The sequence below is a fragment of the Anomalospiza imberbis genome, chromosome 9, assembly GCF_031753505.1.
Source record: "Anomalospiza imberbis isolate Cuckoo-Finch-1a 21T00152 chromosome 9, ASM3175350v1, whole genome shotgun sequence".
NCBI classification, from domain to species: Eukaryota; Metazoa; Chordata; class Aves; order Passeriformes; family Viduidae; genus Anomalospiza; species Anomalospiza imberbis.
In genome coordinates this window covers 14,787,859-14,807,322 of record NC_089689.1, presented here as the reverse complement: position 1 = coordinate 14,807,322, position 19,464 = coordinate 14,787,859, and the positions used below count along the sequence as shown (strand labels likewise).

At 36.2% G+C, this 19,464-nt stretch overlaps 1 protein-coding gene across 10 annotated transcripts in view; it reads right to left on the bottom strand.

Annotated features, from left to right (window-relative positions):
* EVI5 (ecotropic viral integration site 5) overlaps window positions 1-19,464 on the bottom strand; it is a 74,552-nt gene that overhangs the window by 17,346 nt on the left and 37,742 nt on the right. For 9 of the 10 annotated variants that reach the window (XM_068199829.1, XM_068199831.1, XM_068199830.1 and 6 more), the window contains 6 exons: window positions 18,382-18,516; window positions 16,167-16,307; window positions 15,486-15,644; window positions 13,735-13,881; window positions 10,908-11,003; window positions 1,357-1,452 (listed from right to left, as the gene is read on the bottom strand). In XM_068199829.1, coding sequence (XP_068055930.1) covers window positions 1,357-1,452; window positions 10,908-11,003; window positions 13,735-13,881; window positions 15,486-15,644; window positions 16,167-16,307; window positions 18,382-18,516 — 774 coding nt within the window. The remainder of the gene's footprint in view (window positions 1-1,356; window positions 1,453-10,907; window positions 11,004-13,734; window positions 13,882-15,485; window positions 15,645-16,166; window positions 16,308-18,381; window positions 18,517-19,464) is intronic. The other variant, XM_068199826.1, reaches the window with a different exon arrangement.

Genomic DNA, 19,464 nt, shown 5'->3' with positions numbered 1-19,464 from the left:
GATATGCCCTGCCCTCATGACAATTCAGTTGCTCAGCCAGGCATATAACAAATGACTGTATAGAGAAAAGTATGCAACAGCTTTCCAAGAGTAATTCTACTTTTCCCCCAAAGCAGTGTTTCTTACCTTTTAAACCTACAGGGAGCAGAGGAAGAAGTCAGTACAGTGCCTTATTTTTATTCATAATGCAAAGATACACTGAATAGATGGCTTTCTGGGAATTCTTCAAACAAGCAACAAAGAAAACTAATTACAGTGTTTTAATGGAAAAAGCCAGGTTATTGATTTTTTAATCTGTTTTTAAGTGAGCTTAATGATTGGTAAAGGTGCTGGACTGATGACCCTAGAGACTATCCTCCATCTATAGCATAGTGATCTATAGCATAGACAACATTCCAAGATCCTCAACTGTGTTATAAGTCTCAAGGGATTCATCCTAAAAGCTTGGATCTACTCAGATTGTTATGAAAACACCATCTACACTTAAAGAAAGGATGTGTTTATTTAATAAAAGCAAAAAGGCAACAAACAATTAGGTTGAATTGGTTTTCAATCCTATGGTTTTAAGCAACACTCTCAGAGCTGTGTATGAAAAGGCTAGAAAGAGACTCTACTGCAAAGATGACCTGGCATTTTGCACATGATGGAGTATTAGGTAAAGACATTTCTTCACAATGCAGCATGAACTGAAATGAGCCAGTGAGCACAGGAGTTACATAAGCCATTTCGGTTTCAAGACCTTCTGATCTTTTAACTAACAGAAAGTTACTACAACTATTAGAGCAAGGAAGTTTGAAGACAGACATTTCATAGATTGAAGGTTTTGGCAGTTTAAAAGTTAAAAATCTGTTAACTGATATTAAGCAAGCATCCTTTTTTTTTTAAGCAATCTCAGTATACTACCACATAAAATTCATCCTCGCAACAGCAAGAACCAGAACATTTACACATGAATTCTTCTACTTGCACAAGTGAGGTTTAGTTTCTAACTATAGTGGCCTTAACAGTTGTAGCAAATAAAGACATCAAGGAGCTGATTTTCATATATGCAGCTCCAAATGGAGTAAATGCAACACGAACATGATCAACTCATGAAATTAAGGGAAAAGCCAAGATGGAACATAAATGCCAATCTCATTTAATGTCAAATCACAAAACTAATCACTATTTTGTTCTCTTACATTCCAAGATAAAGGCAAGATTCATGTATAAGGGTTTTATTGCATTCATTTAAAATAATGTACTTCAGCAAAAACAGGTACTGAAGATGTAATAACTATTAAATAAGCAAAACCTGCCACAGGTGAAAGGACAAAAGGTACAAGTGATCAGAGACTGTAGTATAATATCACTCACCTCATGATGCAGCTCAGCTATCTGATCTTTCAGTTCTCTGATGTACTGGTTGGAATCAGACTTATTAAGCTGCCCTTGAATTTTTCCTTCTTCTTTCTGTTTTGGTTAAAAAAAGGAATCATATTCAAATTATTCAAAGATCTACTATATTAAAAATCTTATTTTAACTGTCTCTGTATTTTTGTCACAAACAGAAGCTATTCCCAGACACCACTCAGCACTTTCATTTGGCTGAAGTTACAGCAGGTATCTAGAGGAAGCAGAGGCTCAGACCAAGCTGACTCTCTCAATAGTAACAAGGCAGGATTCTATGGGGGAGCATGAAGAATTAACAGCTTCACATGTGGAATCCACATCCTATGTACATGTGATTGCATTTTGGTAAACCACTCCTAGAGAACACTGTCAATACATGGAACATATCTTAGCATACTTTACTTTCACTAACGTAAAGCTTACATTTAGCAACAAGACATTTTCTTTTGTCTCCAATTAAACAAAACAATTCTTTCCTTGCATTGTGGGACATGCACTGGGAAACACTACATATGACGAGCTTCTTTTGTCCTGTAAGAAGAATTGTAACATCCAAAATATTGTGGTATTTGTCATGCAGGAGTTCCAGAGAGTATAAATGAATGTCCCCTAATACCAATGCTTCAAGAAGTATACAGAAAAACTGGCAAGTAAAAAACAAAACAAACCAAACAAAAAAAAACAGATTAAGAGGAATATGATGTTTCCTTCATTTGTCAATCAAATGCAGCTCCTACATTTCAGGATGCTTGAAAAGGTTTCACTTGCACTGAATGCCTGCAGCACTGGTTTTTATCTTGTCCGTAAAGGGAATCCTAATGTGACTGAACCAAACTTGGCAGATCTGAGATAATCATCCTGGTGAGGAATGTACTCCATGTCTTTTACTTGCTACTAATAAAATGCAGAACAACTCTGCTCTTGCCTTTTTCTAGCTAAGTAATTTCTGAAGCAGCCACCAGCTCTAGAGAATGCAAGCATCTTGTTTTTATAAAATTCTTTACCTTGACTGTAAATCACATACGAGTAATATATTACAGAAATACAAATATAATGGGAATATCTTGTTTTCCTACCTATAGCTCATTTTGCTGAAGTTTTAATTACACTTGAAGAAAGCAAACAGTTTACTTCAACAGCCAAATTGAAAGTCATTAGCAAAGAGATGTTAAATACCTTTTAGAATGAAAAGTGTTAACTGTTCATCAAAGAATAAGACAAAAAGCTTTAATGGAGAGGTTCCTTTTAAACATCCCTCTGAAGTATAAACCCCAGGACAAAACTATGAGGAGAGATAACATGCTACCTTCCAAACCCTTTTGCTGGGTGAAGAGAACAATCTAGAACACTGTCAGTATTGGCAATATCAAAGCAGTATCTCTTTTCAGGCTTTGTTTTTCTTGCAAAGAGGTATGCATTATAAAATTACTCAAAAAATAATTTTGTCATAATCACTATTAATTCCCACAATCTGTAACATGAAGAACAAGATCCTTAAATGCATATTTCCATACTGAACCTAGTTTCCAAGGTAACCTATGGCCAAATTCACACACATACACAGAAGTAGTATTAATATTAACAATAGTTCCTGTCCTAAATAGATGAAAAAACCCCAAATGTAGCCTAACCCCATCATCTCTCTCTATGAGAATTACCACTGGCCTATGAAATAAAAGCAACATAACCTGCAGACTAAAAATACATCAGCATATGAAAAAAATCTTCCTTGCTGTCAGACACTAAAATTTCACACAATGAGCATGACCTGATCTCTTCAGGTAGCATGAATATATGGGAGAAATTAAGTCCTTTCCCTCTGTTTGAAACCTTGACTTTCCCATTTAAGCCTCTTACTTCATGGACTCTACTATGTCACTACACCCTCTGCAATCAAAATTCAACAGTAAAGCAAAGTTTTAGCAGAAGTAGAACAGAGGTGCCATAGCCCTTCTAAAACAGAAGTGTAATAAATAGCTGAGCTTACGTAGAAACTGGGTGCACAAAAGGCTGTGAAACAGCCACTGCCAAGGTCAGTCCTAACAGCTTACGCAGGTTGGGTTTGGCACAGAAACAGCTGAAAGCTGTCCACATATATCATATGGGAATTCCACACTTCCATTACATTTAAGTGCTGTTATGGTTACTTTTTATTCTAGGAATAACACTGTAAAGTTAATGCAGATATTACAGAATAATTGTGAGTATTTGCTCATGGAAGAACTGACCGTAGCTACAGTCAGAGCTGAATGGAAGGCATAAACCTGGCTTACAAGATGCCCATTATTACTGAAAGACAAGTAAGTTTCAGTTTTCCTTTCAGAACTACAGATTTTGTAGAGCTAGCAATTCACAAAAAAAGTTCTTGCAACATTCAAAATGCAAGGGATCACAAGCTGATCCTTTTAATTTGCTGAAAAAAAAATCATCTTCCTAATTAAATAATCCCATGTTGTGTGGGCTACCAAGTCTGTCTACAGTCGATAAATTGGAAAGATGACATAGGGAAAAAAATTAGGACAAGATATCAGAGTTTTCTTTACAGCTGCTGCTCATCCCTGGCCAATAGAAAAGTATAGTCTACTAAGTTGATCATGCCATTGTCTCTCAAAGATTCTTATGCAAGTGTGGCAGCAAACCACTGGAAAACATGCAGGAGTCAGACACCACAGCATTAAAATATTTTTTAATTTCTATCAAAATAATCTAATTTAGAGAATAAATAATAAGTAGATAGCTGAAAACTTACCTATATCTAATGAAGAAAAAAGTCCTTCAAAGTTTTATCTGTCATACTATGATTTTTAAGCTACCCAATATTCTTTAATACTGTGAAATGAGACTGATATTTCACATCAATACATACATTTTTATACAAGTACAAAGTATTACCATGATCTGTTTCACCTTCCAGCAACATTTCATGTTAGAACGTAATCTGAATTTAATGCAAATATTTCCCACCTTCTGATGAACATTCATTAAACAAAGGCAAATTTGAATGTGAGGAATTTAAATTTGGTAGTAATATTCTTTAACAGTAGTTTTTCATTAGGGGACCTTGACACCACCAACCCTCAGCTTCCTTTTCTCCCAACTAAATAACCCCAAAATCCTTAGCCACTCCTCACAGGACTTTCTTTTCAGCCCTTTCACCAGCTTTATTACCCTCTGGACACATTCAAGGACCTCCACATCCTTTTGAAATAGTGAAGCCCAGGACTGCACACAGTAGTCAAGGTGAAGCCATACTAACAGTTACTACACAGTTGCACTGACATAAGAAAAATTAAATTGCTTTCATGCAGCTTAATTTCATTTACTACTTCCTATTGTGGCATTTACTTTAGTAGGAACAGGACATTTAACTCTGCATTGCTTATATACTGTCCTTGAATAGTTTTAGACTACTGTGCTTGAGCAGCTCTGTACTTCTGAGGAAAGCAATCAAAATTGAATGCTAAGACTCCACTTACAATTTAGAAGTCTTTAAGGTATGAATGTCACACCTTTTAAACAAGAATAGCATAAGTAAGTACTAATCTCCGTGTTAAATTTTTTAAATCTAGAGTTATTCACATAGGATATGGGTTGCTGGCTTGGTTTTTTGGTGGTTGGGGGTAAGGCTGAGGACTATTATAACAAATCTGTGATATCTGGAGAAGTCACAACACAAAAACTAGCTGGTCGCTAGGCAAATCATAGTAATTTTAAATGTAAAATTAATATACAGAGAAAAATATCAGAGAACATATAAATAAGCAAAGTGTGGGCATTATCAGAATTGCAAAATAATGAAAGCTAGCCAATTCTAGAATGTAGGAATTTGTTTAAAACATGATGCAGTCACATATGAATGAATCTCTACACCCACACCCCTGGCGTACTGCGTCTGCATATTGGCACCACTGCAGTGCCTACCTCCTCTTCCTAGAAGGATTTTTAGAAAAGCAATGCCAATTGGTGTAATTAAAGATGCATCATCTTGATTTTACTGCTTTTGAAGATTTTTAACTGCTCCTTTTTTAGTCTCTTCTGACAGACCAGCTCCAACAGCACCACCAGGGTTAGAAATCTTTATCAGGGTAACAAACGCCCTCGTGGCAGCTATCACCTCTACCCTAGGGACAGGTGCTTGTAGCAGTGTACTCAGCCAATACACCGTCCAACCCCCTGCCCCAGAGGTTGTGTATATAGTGGAAGTAGCATGGGCAGCGAAGCAGGAAATGAGCTCTATAGATAAAAAAAAAACCTGCTGCTACGACACAACTCACTTGGGCCCTTTCACAGTTTTGGAAGTTCTCACCTCTCTCATTCTGCTGTGAAATAATAGAGTGACTATACTTGTGTGCATAGCAAGAGTTACACTGAGAGCTCCTGAAAAGAAAAATCTACACTCCAAAAATTTGCTCCTTAAAATGAGAAAAAATTCTGTCCACCAAAAACTATCAGCTGAGAAACATGGTTTCCATATCACACTTAAATCCTCTTTTGTCTGGCTTTCTAAGAAAAAAAAGCAACAGCTAGTCTCAAAAAGGCACCTGATGCTACTGAGAACTCCTGAACATGTGGAGATCTTTCAAACTCATTTAGTATCAGGCCAGGATGTATAGCTGGCAACACAAGAGTGCAGGGACAGACTGCTTAAAAAAATGCTGATTTAAAATACCTGAAACCATTACTGTATAATGGCCTCCCAAAATCAAGTTTAGTACTCATAATAAAAAAGGGTTTATACAACAAATAAATAAATCACCAGAAAGCACCTGAAAAACACTGGAGGGCCTTAAGCTGGCTTTTGCTGCTTGATTGAAGTTTAAGATACAAAAGATCAGTGTAATCAAATTCCAGTTGCAGATGTTTCATCCCAAGAGGAGTACAAGTTTTCTAAAACACTCAATTATCACATCAGATAGGAAAGGAAATATACATCATTAAGAAAATAAGCTGTTTTAAATAATAAGAAAACATCTAGGGCTGTTTTCATTTTAATAACTGTGAATTTAAAAACACAGAAAAGTTTACATAGGCAGTCAAACTCCAGTCACACTAGACAACTGTCTATTCCTCAGATAACATCTTTACTACAAATGACTGGAAGATAAATATTTCCCTAACACCCTTAATTTGCTCTTTTCTGATCAATAGGAATATTGATCAGAATATTAGAAATATTTACTTGGTAACAACTTGCCTCAGCCTCTTTTCAGGAGAGGCCTAAAAATTCTTACTTTGTGGCAAAAGACACTGCATTAAAAATGTAAATGAAGTATATTCAGAAGGGTAGATGTGGTAACTAGTGTCCTTTCAGTGACTTTACAGTGACTCATTCTAGACTTTCAAAAAACACATAACTAACATCACACACCACTATTGATAAGAGTAAGAAAAGGGTTTCCTGTAATTTGAAAAGATGGAAACAATTTCTTTACTGAACAGTCAGTACTTGGAAAAGATATTAAACAGAGGTCATAGAAAGGCTTCATTCTAAAGAAATAGTGCTAAAAGTTTAAGCTGTGGGGAGATTACTAGCATAATCATGGATTTCCTTTACAGTTGTTCTCAAAGCTGCTTTGACCGGGTTAGAGATAGGGTAAATGTGACAAAATTCTCTGAATCTGCCAGGAAACACAACAGGAAGAAGTGATGTTACTGTCTGTCCAGACCAACCCAACAAAAAGAAGAATTAATTCTTATGGATATATTTTGCTTTAAGATTACTCAGATGTAGAACTAGTTTTTCATATTACAAGTATGCTCTATACCACCCAACTCAACTCAGCCATGGATAATTCTAAGAGGATACTACATGTCACCAGCCTGCATAGAAATGGAGGGAAAGGGACTAAGCTGCCAAGCAGAGGCTACAGCTGCCCCACTCTGCTTCCTCAATCTGCCTACACTTCCACTGGTCTGGTGCTCCTCACCCTAGCAAGCTACAAGAGAGCTGGAGAGGGAGTTTTTACAAGGGCATGTAGTCACAGGACAACAGGGAATGGCTTTAAACTGAAAGTGGGTAGATTGAGATAGGGTATTAGGAAGAAGTTCTCTACTGTGAAGTTGGCGAAGCAACCTGGTCTAGGGAAAGCTGTCCTGCCCATGGCAGGGAGGTTGGAAAAAGATCTTCAAGGTTCCTTCCAATCCAAGCCACTCTGTGAGTCTATGTTTACCTCCCAAACATAAGCTGAACTGACAAGTGAGAGAAAACTAAAGACATGATAGATGTCTTATGCTGACAAAGTAAACCTTTGTTTCCACATAACAGGGTTATAACATCAGGGTTTTTCTTTGTCACTTCTGGGGCTTAGGTATGTGCAACATAAGTTAAACTTCAGTTATACTTTAATTCCATGCTATTTTTGCACAGAAAGTCTATAGAAAGAATATCCATCATGTATTGGACAACTCATTGCATTTCAATATACTTACACAAAAGTTTAAAAGCTCAGCATTATGAACAGAATGCTCAAACAAGACAAGGTGACATTTAGAATATATTAAGAAATAACTTCTTAACAACATAATAAACTGACATCTTGTTGCAGAATTACATCTGTTATTGAATGACAGTTCACCCTCCATCCCTGTCATTATTACTAACCAAAACTAACAGTGACCCAGAAACTGTGATTTAAATCTAGCATGTGTGTGTATGATGTCAGATCAGTTCTTATGTGGGAGTAGTGATACTCTGCATTACAATTTTAACATCACTGTCTTGCACCTACACCTACATAAACTTTTAAAAGAAAACCTTGCAATTTAGGTTAAGCGTTGCTATGGCCCATGTGGACCTGGCAATGAATCCCTTGAGCTTCTTAGAAAAGCACCACCCCTCAAAAAAAAAAAAGGGAAGGTTATGTGGCAGGTTAACTTCCTCCCTTCATTTTTATCAACTTTGAAACAGCATGACAAGCAGACTTATTTGTGATCCTCTGTGTATCTGTACTTTAATCCTGTTGCCTATGCTCCATGACTGGCTAAATGTATTTCTGAATCATTAAGGCAAGTCTTGATTAAAAGGGCCTCTGATACCCCACATCAGGTGACAGCAATTACATCTGTTGCCTGATTACAAGCTGAACAGAAGAGAGTGGGAGGCAGCTCTTTCTCCAGAGGAAAAATTTATCTAGATTTTCATCTCCTTTAAAATTCACTTATGTTTAAGCCCTATTATCAATTGCATGTTTTATGGTTGACAAGCTTTGGGAATTCAAGATTTCCATCTCCATTATTACACTTCTTCTGGTGCAGGTGTTTCAAAAGCTCCAAGCTTTTGAGCATGAGTACCCAAAAATGAAATTGTGATCATAATTTTCATATTTGCTGGCAAAACACACTGGTGAAAAGTATCTGCTTAGACTCTTTAAAAACCCAAACATCTATCATAGTTCAATAAAAGCATTCCCAGTAATGTCTACAGTGTCAAAAAGATAAACATTAGCAGAACTTAATTCTGCTAAATTATGTTTTAAATACTATAAAGTTCACACTTAAAATCTGTATTTCACATCTGAAGAAATTACCTTTCCTGCTAGTGTAAGTTTCAGATCAGATGTTCACCAAAAACCTAACAGTGCAAACTCATCAAATGAACGTGAACCTCAGCCACAAAATGACTTCATACTCCACACTGTATATAAAGAAAGCACAGCCACTCTCACTTTTGTGATGAAAATCAAGAATTTTACTAAGATCAAACTCAAGAAATCCTTAGCAGGTGATAATCTTAGAATACCATTAAGACTGGGATTTGAAATACCCTTTGGAAGGAAACAAAAACCCTAGAATAATAAAAACATAACAAAAAACGCATTGTGCAAAGTAGTACTTGTAAAAAGGAAGGAGAGATGATGTGGATAAACAACTGAACCTGAAAGAGTGCAATATTATGACAAAACAGGAACAGTATGATCTTTGGGTGTATTACCTAGAGCCATAAAACAGATTACATTCCTGCAGTTCTTTCTGTCTCACAACAAGGTATTATAAAAATCCACATGCAATTCTGGAATCCCTAAGTTAAGCAGAAATATGGAAAGGGAATAGGAGAGAGCAATAAAATGATGGAGCATGGATGGTTTGATCAGTTAAACAACAGAAAACCAAGTCAGATGTATTTACACTGAAAAATGAACACACAATTTGAATTGCGTGACAGCTATCAAAAAATTCCCAACTGATCATTAGGGGATTCACCATTTCATAAGATACTGATTACATTTTGAGAGATGTGAATCTATCAAATAATGGAAGCAGGATGGCATTTGAAGTCTGTGCTAAAGTAAAAATAATGCAAAATGAGTACTCCCTTCTCACCTACAAAATCACATTGTTTGAAGTAACCTTTAAACTTCCCCTCTCTTTTTTTAAAATGTTAATTTGAGCAGAAGATTGACCAGAGCTACTCTCTTGTTATCTTACTAGATGATAAATGATTCATATGCAATGCTTACCATACTTATCTAGGTATTTCTAATGTACTGATCATAGCATTATCTAAGCATTATATGATTTAAAAAAATGATTGCTTTAACTTTCAATAAGTTTAGTGCCTGCTGCACTAGAGGAAATATAGCAAAAATTATTTATGCAAGTTCAATGACATTTATTTGTACATTCCATATATAAAGAGATTTAAAAGATTCAACTAGTTGAGAAATCATAGGGAAAAGGTGGCTTTGAAACAATAAAATAAAATCATCACCTCAAAGGAAAGATTTCAGAGGGAAGAAACACAATAGCAACACCAGGTTTAAAAAAAAGTAAACCAGAGAGTAACTAGATTATAACTTAGTAAAAATAACCAAGAAAATCTCAGCATCAGAATTCAGAAAGGACAACAGTATTATATGATTATAGAAAGGTCAGACTACAGTAAGACATCATGATTCCTCAAAGCCAAGAAAATATAAAGCACTGCAATCTCTGGTTTTCTCATCAAGGGAGCAGCAAGTTCATGGGACGGTGAAAGTGCCAAAAGAAACTGAAAGTGTTAGGAACAACAGAGAGGCCAGAGGATGCATCTTGAGATCCTACAGTGACATGGGAGCAGTAAATATTTCTGGTTTTAAGATTTACATGAAGGGAGTAAGAATTTTACAATAAATCCTTCAATACTGATCATAGCAGAAGAGTAAGCACAGAAAAAAAAAGGGTTGCTGGAATCAAAATTGTATGCATCTTTTTTTGGACAGAGGATGCTTTCAATCTCACCTATTAATTGGTAAGAAGTACCAATTACAAGGAAAAAAAACAAAACAGAAGTCAGAGTAAAAAAGAGTACATGGTATTTGTACAGAAGGAATTATTAACAGCTCGCAAGTACGTGCTCAAGTTAGATTTAAGGTTTTGCTTGTACAGGAATTCAGCAATACAGCATTATCCCACTTGGCAAAGCAGTGTCTTGTATTCACAATAGGCTAATGAAGAAACACAGCAGAGGAAGAAAAAAACACACAAAGTACAAAATCTAATCAGTATCAAGTTTCACATTTAATGCCATCACTTTTTACCTGGATTTCTAATTCAGCAATATGCTGCTGGAGCTCTGCCACAGCTGCAATGCGGTCTGCCTCACGGAGCCGTACTGCCATCACTTCTTCTTTACTCTGGAAGAAGTCAGAAATGGGAGCTAACTAGTACCAGTTTTAGCTGATTAAAGACTGTGCACTGCTTTTACCCAAAATCCAGAGAAAACTTAATACACTGCTCTGCAAACTACCGCTATTCTAAAGAACTCAAATTTAATTTTAACCCATAGGAGAAATATGTAAAAATCTAATATAAACTCTAAACTATATTAATCTAAAAAAAAAATCTGTGCAGATTTGAAAACTTGCTGTTATCAGTTTCAAGGTCCAGAAAACAACTGTCTTGTTTTCCAGAAATATTATACTGTAAATTAAGAAAAAGATTCAACATTATACAAGAAACCAGCTCATGCTTTAATTTTGGACTTTATATACAGAGAAACAGCAAAGCTACACAAGAGTTACTTATCTCATTTCCTTTGTCCTAAAAAATAAAAAAAATTAAATACAAAAGAAATGTATTCTCATCCTCACTTAGTCCAGCTATCTTAGTCACAGTACATAACAAAGACATTTTATAATAAAATACTAATGCACATAACCTACAATCAGCCTCCCACAGTAAGTTTAACCTACAAGTCTGTCTATAAATGACAGGTAATTTGAAAATTATCTGAAAAAGAGAGAAAAATGCCCTATTTCATGAGGCAAGTCCTCAAGACTTCAGAGCACAAAACAATATTATATTGTCTGCAGCCTGGTACAACCACAGAGAGAAAGCAGTGTTTGATAATTAGTGAGCAACACTATCAGCTGAACAGCAAACAGCTCTGGGGAAGAGACAGATTAGGCTCAGGTACACCTACTTTTATAGCAGACTGGTGCAACTAAACTGTATTTACTGCAAATCAGTTCCAGTACTCAGTTATTTTAATGCATGCTTCAAACAAACAGTACTCAATCTTCATTAGACAGTACAGTTGAGATAAAATCAAACATGTCAAAGCTTATCCATAGTAGCTACTTCTAAGCATGCTATTTATTTCGTTTTGGTTCTTTTTAAAATATTCCTGTAATGGAGGTATATAATCTACAGGACCCAATTAACTGCATTTCTAATCAGTGGAGCCCATTTCAGAGAAATCTATCATGTGCTAGACAAAGTTTAACCATTCTTGCTAAATTCTGTTGCACGATTGCTCAAATGAAGCCAAACCGACAAGTCCACAGGATTGCATGTATTTAACTGAAAGCTGAAGGAAAGACTGGCTTGGTTTGACTTCGGTATCAGAGATGAGTCAATAATGCTGCTCTAGATGGCACTGATGCTTTATCTCTGAAACAGAGCATGTTCTCAATAATTACCCTAGAAGGTGATATGGTAGGAAAGACAAGATTGGTTGGGGGCACAAATCTTAAACTGTAAATTCTTTAGCACAACTGATTGGAAAGATCAGTGGTGAGTTTTAAGAAAAAAATTGAAATTGAGTCCTTGCTGTAGAAGCAGTAGCCAGATAAAAAGAGAAAAACATAACAATACACACCTGTGGCAAAACCAGTTGCCGTGCAGGTGGTATGAGATGCAACTGGCTACAAAAAATTTAATTTCTGCTTAAGTATTTCAAGATATCTTTTAAAAGAAAAATACAAGCTCCTGAAATAAGATACCAGTTTATTATTCATATATTTGGAGTTGAAAATCCAAATAGATACTTTTTGAGACAGTAGAAATATTGCTACCTAGCCAAGACAAAAATAAAACTAGAGCATGATTTCAAACAACTTGAAAAAACAGAAGAAAAAAAAATAACCCAACATCAGTTAACAGAAATCAGAAATAATTGTTGCTGTTTTTGGTATATAATAAAATACTACTTGTAAAACATCTTACAGTGTAAATAGTAATCTTTTTTCTATTAGCTGCAAAACAAGTTTCAGGATCTAATCTTAGTGTATGTCAGTGGAGATACTTCACTGGCTACTCACCATAGCTACTTTCAGAATTTCACAGAATCTCTAAAGAGTATGACTGGTGCTCTGTCTATTACTGTCACACTTTTCTCTAGCCCGTGCTAAAACATTGTTCTACAAATGTATTATCCCACTGAGAATACTTATGTGTACTAACTCACTAATCTGGTTTAAGAAATATTGCTCTTTACATAGTCAATGTAAAACCAGAATATTGACTACACAGTCTCAATCCTCAATCTCTTAGAGATTAATGAGCACCTTCAGTATCAAAAACTCATCAAACAAAGTTATGGGTTATATAAAAAAGGCATCACCAAGATTATGATTATTAAAAAAAAAAATCAGTAAAATTAATCTCAACATTAAAAAGATAGTACTTAGGAAACCAGAGGTTATGGCAAACAAGAAAGTCAGTAGAAGCAATTACTTCTAGTTAAGATTCATTGTCTTTTCTCCTAAAAGCTTGTGATGGAGTTTGATGAGTCAGCAGAAGTTACTTCTTTGCTGCACTGCATATTCAAATCCATATTAGAAACAAATGGTACTGGCAAGACAGTAAGAAAAATGAAAACCTGAAGGAGTCAGTTGTTGAGGAGTGTCCATGCTCTAAGTAAATGTTTATCTTCATGGGACCACAAAGAAGCAGCTCTGTCAAAACCTCAAGTGTTTTTTGTGAGATGGTAAATTCAAAGTGATATTGTCAAAATCAGTAAAAAAAATCTTGGTTTTATGATTTATCCTTCTCAGTTAAGACACAATTTTATCCAATAGTGGCAGACAAGACTAATATGTACATATATTAGCACACAAACATTCTTTTCAGGATGTCTTTTACCTTGCATTCAATCTCTGCTTGTCTACGTTTCGCTTCGTTCAACTGAGCCAGAAGTCCTTTGTTCTGTGCAGAAAGATACTGCACCTTCTCCTGTAGGCTGGTAATCTCTTGCTCTGCCCTTCGTAAGTGATTACTATTGATCTGATTCTGAAATTTATGACCCAGAAAATGAAACAAAATACGTGTTAAGGAAAGGATATGAATATAACTCCCTGAAGTCTGACAAAACAGACTTAGAAATGATTTACCATAAAAAACTTTTGATGAAAAAGCATTCAGAATTGTCCATGTGTAATCAGAAGGGAGTGCATGACATTTTGTTTATCACTAGGATATTCAAATTGTTCTTAAACAGATGACTCATTGTAAGAACATTATTGCAAAGCTTCACCACACTCCAGTAGATCTGTTTTTCCCAATTTGTTGCCTAGGTAAGGCAGATTTTGTGAACTTGTATCCCAACTACATTATGCATCCAGGAAAGATCAGGTATGTCAGAAATACTGTGCACATTTCCCTGTCCATTGAATTCCTGAAAGCAACATGGCACCTTAGTTGAGATCAGTGCACAAGTACAAGTCACAGCATTTGCACCTGAAGCTGTGCACACCATACCAGGAGAATGGCATTTTTCTCAGATGACAACTGAACAGCCTAAGCACATACAAAGACTCCACGTGTAACACTGAAGTGAGAAGTACCTGACTACATGTGAGCCAAACAGCAGGCTCTCTCCGCCCCCTACTGACCAAAACAATATTGACACGTCAGTGAAAATTTTAAAAGGTAAGGCAAGAGGAAACTTGGTCAGTTGGCCCAGACGAAGTGGTGCCTCTGTCAGAAAGAAGCCTTCATATGCCTTGCAGCTGGTTAATCTGCCTTCAATAGCACGTCCTTACATGCTCTCCTGGTTTCTGGAATTGCTGAACGGTTTCAAGTAAAGCTGTTGTTTGTTTAGTTTTCTGGATGCATAGATCTCTTTCTAAAAGTAACATTTAGCAAGTATTTCATGGGAAGATTTCTTAGAAGCCCCTTACAAATCCTTCTCAATCATCAGCACATTATGTTTATTAAAATGAGTGAAAGTTTAGTAATACAATATGAACTCACCATTTTAGTGCATTTTCATTTCAGGTCTTAGCAACTTATTCCCTAGTTATACAGAAAGAATCTTGGCAGTCAAAGCATGATTGTCTTTTCTGCACAAACCTCAGCAGGTGTAACCCATGCTTTTCTATTCTGGCCCATTAAAGGCAAACCTCTTGCTAAAAAACTCTGACCAATACACAGCTGCTTTGCTGAGCCCACAGCTTAGTAACCAGATTGATGACCTCAGCAGAAAATCAATCACCAATGTCACCACAAGAAAGCACACACTGCCATCTAAACATTACTACTATCAGAATTGCCGATTAGATTTGTGAAATTTAAAACACCTTAAACATACTTTTCTTGTTATTACACCCATTAAAATGTATTGACTTAAGATGCACACACATTCAGTGTCTATCAACTAACCCCAATTAGAAATTCAAGCAGCATAGTCCTGGAAAAGATTAAAGAGGAGACATTAAAATTGGACTGTATGCACTAGATTCTCCCATCTCCATCTAACAGAAGCAAAAACATCCCACATTTTGGAACTGAAGTCCTGCCTGTAGATAGTGAAGATCATCGTCAGGTATCTACCATTTAACACCAAACTGCCAGCATCCAGCTCAATTCACACATCCTCGTGTTCAATAACATACCTGTGTCTCCACCTCCATCATTCTTTGTTTGGTCTCTTTGAGCTCAGCCTGAGTTTCTGCTTCTCTCAACCGCACTGTCATCAGCTCATCCTGTAGCTCATTCACTGCGTTTTTTCTGGGAGGATCTTTCCATCGGCCAGTGGTACGACCTAGATGACGCTAGAAAAACACATGGTTTTGCTGGTAATGCCTGATCACGCCTGGTGTTTCCTTACTTCATCTAAGATCTCAGTTATATGAGGACAAAGAGCTAGAGTTCCCCTGTTGATCCTAAAAGCTAGAAATACATGGAAACTTACTGGTTTTGAGAACAGAATTAAAAAACTGAACACATTCATTCCCAACCACATTAAGTCAGTGAATTGCAAGTATATCCTCAGACTTTTGTCTATTTCTAGCCCTTTTTAACATGCAAAGTAGGAGTACTGACCAGGTATTTCCCTCCTACTGTTAGAGTTAGTGGGTAGCACAGGCCCTCTGCCACCTATAATAACTAAGCACCAATTTCTAACATACTTTTGAAGTTAAGTGTCTTGTGACAGCTAAATTTAAGGATTTTCTCACCTCAGCAATTTGATCCGTAATCATTAGTTTCTACTTGATCTCAGTATCTCAAAATTTTATAGTCTTATACTTTATCATTGAAAACAAAAATTCATAAAAGTGTATTGCTACCCATACCTGCCAGTGTTCCTCCAAATCTTTGACTTGCTGCCTTAGTTCTTTGAGACCCATCAAAGATTCTGCTTCTCTTAATTTTACTGCAATCAGTTCTTCTTGTAGTCTGGCAACATTTTCCTCATCAGGGAGGGAGCTGTTCCTCTGCAACAAGGACCATCCTCTTAAATATGTATTTGAATAAAATTGTGCTTAGTGAAACCCAGTCCAAGAACATAGACATGTAACAATAACTACAAAAACTTTAAATGCACATCCTCTGCAAAATAAAAATCATCAAAAAAATCTAAGCTTCTGGATATCGTGAGTGTGTATAAATAATTTCCAACTGCCAGCTAAAAAAAAAAAAATATAAGGTAGCAGTTCTAGGTATTCTGACTTCAAGATTTCCCTGAATGGTATCCCTAACAAAAGATTACATTTACAATATTTGAACACACCATCAAAATATGGAGAGTAATCTGAAAGGTTTTGATCTAGTTGATAAAAAGTAAAGCAACAAGGAACTGAAATTACACTTTAAAGCTATAACTTTACAGGTTTACAGGAAAAATAATAAATGAAAGTTCATTTTTTAGGAAGTAGGTTATCAGCCTTTGAAAAGGAGAACAGATATGCTGACAAAGGAACCATCTGTTAATATTTATGAACAACAACTGGTCAAGAGGTCTTAGAGATGAAAGTGCAAGACACACAAGGAAAAAGCAGAAAGGTGAAAGAAGGCTAAACAGAAAACATGAAAACACCAGGAAAAGCAAAACAGAGATGAAATCCTAATAATGGAAATCTGAGAGAAAAACAAGAGAGGAAGAAAATGTCTACAATATCCCTACAACAAATCACTGGTCACCAAATATTCCAATCTGAACTGTTCTTCATCACTTTCTACTTTATTTCCCCATAGTTGTTTAAAACCAAATCTAGTGTTCTCGCAGATGTATAATACTGTGACAGTTGTCAGGTTTTCTTGAGAGTTGAGTAAAGCACCTGATTAACATTAACAGAACACAGCACAACAGCCATTGATTAGCATTCCATGAGAATTTTGGGATCTGAGTATTGGCAAATAAAGGAAATGAGAGGGTGTGTTTCTGAATGTTTATGGCACTGTCATTGTGGCCACGCGAGTCTCGGGTTGTTCAGCAGAAGCTCCCCAGATTACATGACTCATCTTACAGCAGTAAAGAGCTGTACTGGAGGAATCTGAGCTCACTTCAGCCACTTTCTCATAAGCATAAGTTCATCATAACAGGCTGAAATATTACTGTATGTCTGAGTTTGTCAGGTGCACTGGAACTAATCCCACTATTCCAGTTTTTCTTCATAGATAAGTTTTCATTGTATGCTGTCTCCATGCTGATGAAGATTAAGTAGTTAAGTAAGAATTTTGAAAAATACTTTATATCCTGAATTCTTACCAATGGTCAATACAGTAAAAACTACCACACTACTAATACTAAGCCCATCAGATAACTGAAAAATAAATCTTGACTCCAGTGGGTTTAAACTAATTAGCTCCTAAGTTCTAGCCAAAGCCTGGGTATACAGCTCATTAATATTTCCTAAGGAAACTAATTCCAAAGACAGTACAACAGGATCTGAAAAGCATGCTTTATATCAGGTCAGTTATTGTTTCTTTGTTGGGTTTTTTTTTTGCTTTATTTATCTTGCAGTTAAATTTTGCTTCAAATAAAGGTAAATGTTTGACAGTAGGTTTGAGTACAGCTTGAACTCTGGCATCAATAAGTTACAAGCTAGCATGACACCCAAAAAGCAGTAGAAATTCTGATACTAGCAGTGAAGGGATAAGAGATTCTGTCCCTGCCCATAATGGGATGGGAATGGTAATATTGATCCCTTTCTTCTTCCCCTTCCAAACTATTTAGTTTCACATCATCTCAATGCTCACTCTAAGCCCAGTGCTCTTGTTACAGGATATAATTTTGAAACGGCTGATGCTTCCTATCAGGACTTCACCAGAATCCAAATTTTCCACTACAGGAGGCTTCAGGAATAGAAGAAAAGAGATCAGTTATTCACAAATCTTTTCCAGTGCAAACAGACCTTAGTTTTATTATCATACTTTCAGGCTTGAAAAGCATCTTGCAATCACAGAAGCATAGAAGAGAAGGTTCTAGAGCACAGTTCTGTAGGATTGACAGGGACCTGTAGTGTGTTTCTAGTACTGTTCTATATAGAGGGTCCTGGTTTGATTTACCTTTTCCATCTCTAGAACTTTATCTTGCATCTCCTTCAGGGCACAATGGGATTCTGCTTCACTCAGCCTGGCTTGGACCAGCTCTTTTTCCAGCTGTAGCACAAAGTCTTCACTGTATCGTGAACTGCATTTATGCTACAAAGTTTGCAGAAATATGTTTAGAATGAAGTACAGATTGTTTGAAAGGGGTTTTATATACCAGATTTGGTGAGATAAGTACACTCAAATGTTTAATATCAGAGGTACCAGCATAAGTGCTTACCATATGCAAGTCTATTAATGTCAATCCAGACTGCTCGGCCTCTCAAACAACTGCACCTCCACACAGCCAAATGTGTCTGACAAAACTGAGACCCCTACAAGTACTGACAAGCAGCAACTCACACTTTTCTCTCATTGTCAACCAAACTGAAAGATTCTGAAACGATCTGTGATTATTTTGTGATCTGCAGAAAAAGATGTTTGGGAAAGACTAACTAATTACAAGGGTAGTACAAGTATCACCCAATCCTTGTTCACTTGAACTCCATTCAACAGAATCCTTCCACAATCTTGGCTTTTAAATAGAACTACATATGCTTCAATGCACAATGACTTTGGTTTGCTCTTTTCTTCACTCCAGCTCTTGGGTCTCATTTGCTCACATGCCATATATACTTCTGAGATCCAGATAACATCCAACTGAAGCACTTATTCAAAAGACTTTCTTAACTTCCCCCCCACCCTCCATCAATAGTTTAAAAATACATTTTATTTCTTTCCTGGGTCACTTTAAAATGACTTGTCAGTTTGACAGATTGTCAGACTTGCTTGATAGGCAACACCAACCTAAATCAGCCTTTAAATTTCTGATTGAAGAAAAAAGTGGGTGTTGAAATCCTCAAAGAGTAGTTGTTTAGTTACTGTATTTACATGGCTACCGTGAAAATTACACTTAGAGGACAATAATATATTTTTGGTGCCATTAACTACATTGTGATGTATAAGTACTATGCTTAGATTCATAGATTTAGTTTTCTTTTTAAAGCTTATTCATTATACTAAAGATACAGCTGTGTCTTACATTATGTTTGCATCAAACAA